The sequence below is a fragment of the Myripristis murdjan genome, chromosome 11 (genome assembly GCF_902150065.1).
Source record: "Myripristis murdjan chromosome 11, fMyrMur1.1, whole genome shotgun sequence".
Lineage (NCBI taxonomy): Eukaryota > Metazoa > Chordata > Actinopteri > Holocentriformes > Holocentridae > Myripristis > Myripristis murdjan.
In genome coordinates, this window is record NC_043990.1 from 23,318,287 (window position 1) to 23,328,382 (window position 10,096).

At 44.6% G+C, this 10,096-nt stretch overlaps 1 protein-coding gene across 1 annotated transcript in view; it reads right to left on the reverse strand.

Moving 5' to 3' along the window:
• The window catches only part of fhod3a (formin homology 2 domain containing 3a), a 59,689-nt gene extending 50,796 nt beyond the window's left edge, over positions 1 to 8,893 (reverse strand). Inside the window, exons 1-2 of the mRNA XM_030063903.1 lie at positions 8,343 to 8,893; positions 2,470 to 2,579 (exon numbers count right to left, since the gene is read on the reverse strand). Coding sequence (XP_029919763.1) covers positions 2,470 to 2,579; positions 8,343 to 8,507 — 275 coding nt within the window. The 5' untranslated portion in view covers positions 8,508 to 8,893. The remainder of the gene's footprint in view (positions 1 to 2,469; positions 2,580 to 8,342) is intronic.
• Positions 8,894 to 10,096: the final 1,203 nt, after the last annotated feature.

Below are 10,096 nucleotides of genomic sequence, written 5' to 3' on the forward strand. Positions count from 1 at the left end.
AGCTCTGCCGAGAGGGTCCTAATCACTGAACTCATCATCCCGCGAGAGGTGGGAATGGAAACAGCACATGAACGGAAGAGGCTGAAGTACTCTGGCCTGGCAGCCAAGTGCAGGGAGGCCGTCTGGACACCATCCATCCACCCATAGAGGAAGGATGTCATGGCTTCACCTTCAGACTCCACTGCAGTCCTGGAGTAACCAGGACAAGACCCCGAAGGGCCATCAAGGAGCTGGCAGAAGAGCTGGAAAAGAGCAGTCCTTGGCTTTGGCTGAGGAGGAAAGACGGGAGTTGGGGGTCAACATCCCCTCAGGTTGGTTGCAGGGAGTGGCAGGGAAATATCCTCCCAACAGGAGATGCACGGGGTTAAGAGGGCGGAGCATCAGTGACTGGTGGTCTGCAGCTGGGGACCCTGCAGACGGCCACAGGGGCACTGGATGAGGTGCCTCAGGCAGCAATGCCAAGCAGGTAGAGCAGCCGCCTGTATTGAGCACTAACTTCATGATTGCTTATTGAAGGATGACACTGATTGGGAATATTTTCTAACCCTTGGGTATTATGAAACTTTTTGAAAATCAATGCAATAGCTGTATGGCCTTCAAGTTTAAGTTGTCTTCCTTATTTTCTTGGACGCTGACATCACTTGGCCTCTTCTATATGTTTAATAAGCTTTCTGGTTGATAGGTGGGTATATTGTAAATTGCTAGAAAAAGAATTGGGTATACTCTGTATATCTGTATATACCTTCCACTACATCACTGCTTGGCCCTTGTTAGCATTTAGCAGTTAACATTTGAATATTTGTGATATTTTTTTAATGGTCAGGCATTTGTTTTCTCAAAAAATATCAACAAAATAAAGCTGTTATAGCTTTATTGGGAAGAGACATAAATGTTAACCTTAACATTGGTATTGATTAATTTAGATGGTACATGTTGTCTTCTGCTTTGCAATTTCAAATGGCCCTCTATTTATATCTACTGTCCATACATACAACAAAAACATGGGACTTTTTGTCTCATTAGTGCTTTGCCTACAAAAGAAATAGCCACAACATAATGTTATAGTAGCTATTTCAAAATTCACACCCACTTGCTTGGTTCTTAATATGAGCTGTGCCTTTAAGAAGCTAAAGCAGCTGTCACACACTCTCTTTTACAAGTGTGAGTGTGATTAGTTTATTCATTTTTGACACTATATAAACAGCACTCCTCCAACAGAGGGAGGACACGGACAGTCAGGAGTATCCATCCTTAACCTTTGTGCTTGTCTTTTTTTTCTTTTTTTTCATGGAAAGAATCAAAACCAACTCAACGTGCAGCTCATTTCCTACTTTCACAACTGACCTTGGTTACAGCCTCAGTTTGGGATGACAGACAAGCCTATCCAATCCAACCAGTTCACCAAGATCTCCAGTGCTTCGAAAACACACACACACACACACACGCCTTTATTCACCTGTCCATGATCTGTCACATGGGTTAAGAGGCGCTTAACAATGACACACACATTCGCACACAAATACAAACAAAAGTACACATGGAGACAAGCGTACACAAACACACATACAGTACAGTGCACTCACACCGGGGTTTATGTGTCCGCCATCACCTGTCATGCTGCCCCCAACCCCCGAAGACTCCACCATGCCAAAAATCTCCGCAAACACACACTCAGTCACACACACATGCACTTCCAGCCGGTTAACAGCTGCCATCAGAGTCTCTTTCTCAGTGATCTGTGACAATGCCTGTTTATATAGGGTGACATAATGTGCCCTTACACTGAGGGGCCATAGTTACTGTTAAGATGTATTGATTTATTTTTGTTTATATTTCATCTGTTTTTTACCAACGCCCCCTAGGACGACAGAGATGTTCCCGTCAATGTTGCGACTTACATCTGCACCAAATATCTCCTTTTGCAATGCAGTTGCTACACGTTTAGCCAATAGAAGTGAATTTCCATTTCACCAGTGGACCTCCAAGATGGCACCAGCATACTGTAGGCTGCTAGAAGATTTCGGAGCCAACTGCGAAGCCTCAATAGCTTCACAGCACTGTTGAGGATGACGGGCTTCTGCAACATGATATTTTGTCGCAGAGAAGATGACAAAGAAAAACACAGCGAGAAAAGAGAGAGAGAAAATGAGAGCCCAGAGCTTTTCTTTTCTGTGCTGCTGTGGAAGGGAGGGCGCATCTGTCCCGCTTTCCAGAGCGCTTCATACTTTCCGTGAACTTGTCCTTCCAAGAAATCCATATCCAGCAGCTTGTGATTCTTCCCATTTTAGAGGAATGAAGAAACTCAGAAAATGTGAGTGTGTGTGTGTGTGTGTGTGTGTTTGAGGGAGGCAAAGGGCAAAAGGACTCCTCGCTTTGTCTCAAATGATTAGCGTTGTTTTGACAGTTATGAGTGAGATTGTGAGTGCGTGTTTTGTTACTGCAGAAGATATAAATGTGAGTCAGTCTCACCCCGTGTCGTCCTGCTGAAAGCCCTCCAGCTCGTCCCTCTGCTCCGCCAGAGAAGACTCCAGATCCAGATAGGTGCCATTATGGGACAGCTGCAACGCACAGTCATCAAGCTATGGAGAGGAGGAAACATGTTAATTTACTGTTAAGGAACTTTGGCTTAAGCATGCTCGAATGAGAATAAATTAAATGGAATTAAACGAAGGTAAACTGAGCTGAACTGTGAAACTGTATGAGATGAAATGAAATTAGCTGAACTGAACTGAACTAAATAACACTGAAATGAAATGAACTACACAGAACTGAACTGAAGATTTTTTTTTTTTTTATTATAATAAAGTTCCATGGGTTTGGACAAAGCTCAGCTGGGCAACCTTCATTTGTAATCAGGAACCCACTGATGGGACTGGCAGGGTTGAAGAGAACTGAGCTAAACTGAAAGCAGCACATGTACATGAACTGCACAGGACTGAACTGCAATGAAATGAACCAAACCAAACTAAACTGAACTGACTCGAACTGAACTGAACCAAACTGAACAGAAAGGAACGGAACAGAAATGAGCAAAAACTGAACTGAACTGGACTGAGAGGACTAGACTTGGGGAAAATCGTCCGACCGCTCTAAATCTGCCTTTTTACCTAAAAAAGGAAAAAGAAAACATCACTGAGCACTCGGAGGTGCAGGGTGGCATGTGAAATACTGTACACACACAAAGTTCCATGCAGGCCAGGGTGTGATGTACATAACCCACCCACAGGAATGACATTGGCCTCTGAGCCCACTATTTTTTTTTTTTTTTTTATGCTCCTTCACTTTTTTCTGTGTCTGTTTCACACCCTTTTTTTTAAAACCGTTTGAGCCTATAAAATAAAGCCAGTTAACGGGAGGGTACGAACAAGAGTGTGTACAGTGGTCCATGAAAACAGAGAGAGCCATCTGTGGCACGGCTCTGTTTTCAGCATTACAAAGCTGTTAAGGGAATTAACTAGTAGAGATGTAGCAATAAAGCCTGCAGAACATGAAACGCAAACCAGAGGGCAGGACGGAGAGAAAGAGAGAGAGAGGGGGGTGGGGCTGGGCACAGGGGGAGGTGAAGCTTTAAGAAGTGCCTTCAAATGCCAGCTGTGAAAAATTTGACATGTTGATGCTGCGTTTGCGATTACGTACGGCATTGTGTGTGCATTTGCGTGTCTGTGCTTTTGCGTGTGCATGCATGCATGTGCAGGGGGGATGCACCCGTGTACATTCGTCTGAATGCACATGTGGAAGGAGCATTTGCGTTCCTTCCAATATTTTATATCTCCTGTACGTTTATGCATGTGAAGGACCGCTGCTGTCCAAACACAACGGCTTGTACAAAAGCACCACCCGTCGTGCTCAAGAGCAGAAAAATCTTGTCGCTCATTCCACCTGCGAGTGCACGATCTAAGGTAACGCTGCAGGAGCCTGCGTGTCAAAATGGACATGTAACGAGAAACCCCGCTGGGTCCCAGACCAGGTGCACGGTCGTATATCAGAGCACCACTGGCACTGATGTTTATGAGCTCGGTCACAAGTTGATGGCAGGTGCGAGAAGCCATCCAAAGGTTGACTCGTAAAAGAATAACATACGCGATTGCGTTCTTGAAATCCACTACGATCTTTGGAGCCGACTGTTGCAGCTGCCGGCGCGTGAATATAGGTGAATGAGATCAGAATCACGCGCTGCATTACCATTTAACACCTCGTCGCCGTCGGTTTTGGTTTGACCTGACCCGGCCTCTGATTCGCTGCCAAGCGGCCCCCTGGTAGCACAGTCCCGCTGGATGACGACACTCTCTGACCAGCAGAGACCTCAGATCACAAGACCTGCTGCCGCGCTCTGTCTTTCCCTCTGCCTCTCTCTTGGAAACAGAGAGACAGACTGACGGATGGACTCACGGCCTAAATATAACCTTGCTATATTTACTCTGCTGTGAGACAGCGTGCACACAGGAGCTGAAGGGTGGGTGTGTCCGCAGGGGCTCCGAGTACAAGAGGTTGCACAGCCAAGGCCAAGGAGATAGGAAGGAGAAAGCTGGGCTGGACCGACGTCCATGTTGCCACTAAGCTTTGGCATTGTTGTTCTCCATACTTAAAGCACCGAGTGAGATTTGGAAAGTCTCAGATTGAGATTTGATCTCGAGCTCACAGGGAGGGGTAGGGTGGAGAAGCATGGGGGGTTAATCACACCCTGCCCCAGTGGCCTGGTTCTTAAGGAAGGAAAAGACAAAAAAAAAAAAACAATTTGGGCTCAATCTGCCAGCATTATTCAGCATTTTTATCCAGATTTTACCTAGTCTGCTCCCTCCTCATTGTGTTGTGCTCATTTAAGCAGCTGAGCGAGGCTGTCTTCTTACCCCATACTGCTTTACACGTGTCCTAAGTAAACGAACCCCTCTCTCTCCACACAAACACCTCCATTTTCCCCTTACTTTTGCTGCTCTGCCTCATCCACGCATTACTCAATCACACAAATACTGCTTGGACAGCGAGAAATGAGCCCTCGACCACTTCTGTAACCTAATATCTTAACAGGGCGCCCTCCAAAGGGTGTCTCTTTCCTAAAACACTTCGTTGAAGTAATAGGAGTAATAACATAACAAAACACATCATGCTGGACGACGGCGGAGAGAGGTGGCTCCAGAAAAGAACCACAAGCTCTTCACGTCAGAGGCTCCAGGCCGGGCGAGGGAAACACTTCGTGGCTAGTATACTTTACACTCATTTAATCAAATTCTCCCAGAAGAGTCAGGGGAGAAAAAAAAGGGGGGTAAGGGAGTAATTACTTCCACGTTAAAACAACACCGAGCCGGCTGGCGATCACGGCGGGTCGACTGTTAACGACGGCCTTACGTAACTGAGAGGATGACTTTTTAAGAACTTCTCTTTCTTTTTTTTCGGAATCAGAGGAGCAGTGGATCAGGTTCTTTGAAGTGAGGGGAGGGTGTGTTCTGCGCAGCTATTAAAGCACTCAGCGCTGCTTTAATGGAAACAATTTGGTAATGAAATTAAAATTGTGCTGTGATGTCTGGGCTTTGTTGTTTTTGAGGGGAATGGGAACTTGTCTCGCAAAGATGCAGCAGTTTGATGGTGAAATTTCTGATGAGTCGAATATTCAGTGTGTGCTTTTGCCTAACTTACTGTAAGTCAGTGCTACTTTCTTAAGATAATTTAACTTACTGACCTTTTACATTTACATTTCTCCACTGGGCATGAACAACTTAACATAAGTGCAGCAGTGCAGTAGATATTAATTTTTATGCTGTATCACCAAGACAGCACAACCAAAAGTAAGGGAGACTCGTGGTACTGTGATGATAAATGTAACTAAATATCCTGTAACCCTAGAAACCAACACATATCACTTTCATATGATCTTTGTTGTAACTTGTTACTGTAGGTTTTATATGTTAAAAATAGATGTGCAGATCCTATTCTCACAAACCAGAGACACTGATTTAGCCATGGCCAGTGAGCCTGTGTGTGTGTGTATGTGTGTGTGTGTGTGTATGTGTGTGTGTGAGTGTATGAACTGGTGCATGGTCAGAGGTAGAAGAGGAGATGGAGGAAGAGGTCAGGAAAACCGCGGCACCCAAAGTGAGGAGAACAAAGTGTCGGAGGGATCCAGGCCCTGACCACAGGAATTCTGGGACAAGTGACCTATACTTTACATTTAGCCCAGCCAGCCAATCAGAGAGCTCTGTCATCGCAACATAATAATACAGTAGGCTCGGGCTTTTCTGAGACAAGAGGAGCAGAGAGACGAAAGAGCAAGACAAAAAGAAAGAGGAGGAAGAAAGAAGAGGAGAGGCCGGCTTCATCAAGAAAGAAAGAGGGAGGTATCGGTCGAAAAGCCTTTGCTCAGGCAAATGTCAACCACTGACCAGCTTTGACACAGTTTCCACCTCCGGCTTGACAGAGCCACTCCAGACAATCCTCCATGCCTTTTCAACATCAGGCTTCAATGTCATGACGCTGTGACAGGCAAATTTGCAACAGTTCAGTTCCATCCCTATAATCTGCATCTAAGTGCGATATTCAAGTTGCCGTTGCTTTCAGTGTGCCGCCTGATGAGAACAAAATTACAAACACAAGCATGGACTACTCCATCTCATATAGGTTGTAATCATGAGATTTTCTGTTCTGCGGGCCATTTTTCATTTGTTTTGTGGCTTTTAAAGATGGGACAGCAAAAGAGCTACTGGTCTGGAAAACCGCTCTGCTGTTGAACACACTGGTTGGCTGTCAGAGCGACGTGCCAGCACTCAACCTCCGCTCTCGATCTCTCTCTCTCTCTCTCTCTCTCTCTCTCTCTCTCTCTCTCATCCCCTCTGTTTTCAATTCTTTCAGTTCAGTTCAGTTGGCTTGGCATGAATGCAAACAGGTGAGCAGTATTGCCAAATCCTCCAGACATAATAATAATAAAAAATATAAAAAAGGAAATAACTTGTGCATAACAAACATATGTTGCACTTGCATCTCTATGACTTTTGTGTGTGTGTGTGTGTGTGTGTGTGAGTAAACCTTGACAGTGTGAGATCTGGGGATCCGTGTATTGCTGTGACACTTCATTCCACAGTAACTAGTGGTATTTATAAGCATATCTAGCTATCTATGTATCTATCTACCTACCTACCTACACACACACTCACACATACACATACACTCAGTGGCCACTTTATTATGTCCACCTGTACAATCTACTGCAGTTAAATGCAGCAGCTGCCAGAAATTCTACCTTTTAACAAAGTTTATACTGTTCAGTCTTTGTTGACATTGTGGAGAATGTGTAAATTCAATTCTATGTTTATTAGAACTATGAACTCAATGCCAAACATAGAACTGAATGAACACCTCTGTTACTGTGACAAAAAGAAAAGCTGAGCATTATAGGCAGCAGAAAAGTCAACTTTATGGCAGAACTGTTGGACTGGATTGTATTAGACTGTACTGGTGTACCTAATAAAGTGGCAACTGAGTGTACACACACACACACACACACACACACACATACATATACATATATGAGTGTGTGTGTGTGTGTGTGTGTGTGTGTGTGTGTTTGTGTGTACAGTGTCTATTGTACATATATGTATGTATACAGTGTCTATACAGAGAGAGGACACACACATCATAATCTTGCAGACACCCTCCTCACTGTCCCTTGTGAATAAATTAGGCATCTTGGGATATATCTGGCCTCACTAATGCCCGTGCACCCACCTGTCACCCTGACACTGAAAGCAGAGTGCACATATCAAACAGAGGATATTTTCTTAAATAATCTTGATGATAACAGTGACACACTTCACTGCTCACCACAGGGAAATTCTCTCTGGTCTTGCTCCTCCACAGGGAGGTCAAAGGTCAGAGGATAGCTACAGTCAGAACAGCTGGTGGGGATTCAGTGTTTTGCTCAAGGACACTTCAGCACACTTCTTGCCAGCATGGGATAAAATAGGGACATTTAATCTCAAACAAGCCAAGCTCTGCTTTGGCCCGTGATGTGAGGCTGCTATTCTCCAGGCTTTGAAGCAAACATTTGCAACCCTGTTGCTCTCAAAGGGGCTGGAGAACCAATCAGTTGAGCTTGCATCTGCTCCCAAAATAGCTCCTGACCGGTGGGTATGGAGTTTATTTGCTGTTGGCTCACAGTGAGAAGTCTTACCTAGCCAAGTAAACTGGTTCCTCTATTAAATATAAAAGTATTTCTATGTTTGTGCACTGAATCAGACACAACAAAACCCCTAAACAATTCTTCATCTCCTTTTTTAAATATATTTACAACAATATTCAAACATATATTGTCCTCCTAAGAGTGATTCAAGGCGTACTCGAGGTCTTTCTCATACCTTGTGCGGAGCTTTGAGAAGCCGGTGGACGCCGGCAATCTGGTTGATAAGAGGAATATCCTCCCTGAAGGTGTAACATGGTGGTCTGGTCGGCTCCGGGAAATTTGTGCTGTTGAATGGATCGGTATCATCTAAAAACTGAATCCTGCAGACAAATGTGGCCATGGTGCATCCATGCAAGTGTCTCCGCCGAGGGGGCAGCCCGGTTTAAGAATCACACCAGCAGTGAGTCCCGTCGCTGAGCGCTCCTCTCCTGGTAACGACAACAAACCCAGCAGGTTACCAAGTGCGCACAGACGCTCTCCACCGCAGCCTCTCCTCCAGCAGGACAGGGGGCTGTGTGGCGGTGAGATGGCACCAGAAACCGGTCAGTTTTTCGCCTCGCTGATTTCCTTCCTTTGCGCGGCTTTTAATTGCCCTGTGCTTTCTGATGCTGCTGTGTTATTCTCGGAGAGGCAGGTGGCCGCTGATAAAGGGGAGGCAGGCGGACTCCAGCCTGGTGCCGGAGAGTGACGGATCAGCGCAGCTTGGGACAGCCGGTCTGCTGTCTGTCTGCGTCCCAGCAAATCCACCCCCCTGTCTATTTTCCCCTCTGCCTCATCCCTCCCTCCTCCCCCTCCCTGCGGCTCATGTCCCCGGCTTAGCTGTGGCTTCCCATATGAGAAAGAACTGTAGTAATCCTATATTTAATTTCATAGGAGCATTATACAAATGGAAAGTCCTCGTAGGAATATTAGAGAAGTAGAAATGCCATAGGAGATAATAAAAATTACAGTAAAGTACAATATGGTCACTAGACCAACTAAAAGTCCTGAATATTACAGGAGTAGGGCTGTTATAATAGTAGTCCACTGCTGGAACACGGTGTCAAAAACTCACTACTGAGTGAGACATACAATAAGTCCCTAAAGTAATGTTAGAGGAATATTACAGTTATTTTCTGTAGGGATTTTGCTGCGCGTCACAGCGCTATTTAAAGCGCTGATGACCCCAAGCGGCAAAAAGTTGCAATTGCAGTTGGTGCGTCAGTCAGCACAGCCAAAGATCGTCTACTGATAAGTGACATGTTTGCTCATCAGTGCTTTGAGAACAGACTCTGGAAACAGGGCCAAAGTGAGAGTTTTTCTTTCTCTGTCTGCCATAACGTAATACACCACAGATCAACCTTAATCTGTATTATCATTTATGGAAAATATACATCTATGAATGAACATGTATAAATAGATATATTCTGATGTAAATGAGTAATAAGTTAGGAGTGCTGTGACACAATGGAAATATTTAGTGTATTATCATACTACCCACTGGAGGTCAGAAACCCACTGGGTTACTTTTAACACTGATCTCTCTCTTTCTCTCTCTCTCTCTCTCTCTCTCTCTCTCTCTCTCTCTCTCTCTCTCTCTCTCTCTCTCTCTCTCTATTCAGAAGTATATTTTCTCAATGTAACGAATGTGTTGGTCATGGGTGTGTGCTACTTTTGTACATGTGTATTGATTTTATATAAAGCTCATTAAGTTTTTTCTTGTGTATAAAATGTACTATACAATAAAAAACTTGACTCAGCTTGGTGAAGATTAATGCTCTTGCCCTTAAGCTCCTAAATTTTCAGAAAATAAATGACAAATAAGACGAAATAATCTGTAATTGTGTATGTACACAACGTTGGATTTGCAGCATACGGAAATGATGAAATTGCAGGGGAACAATTTATCACTTTTATCTCAAAGAGCCCCCACCTACCTTTGCACCACCG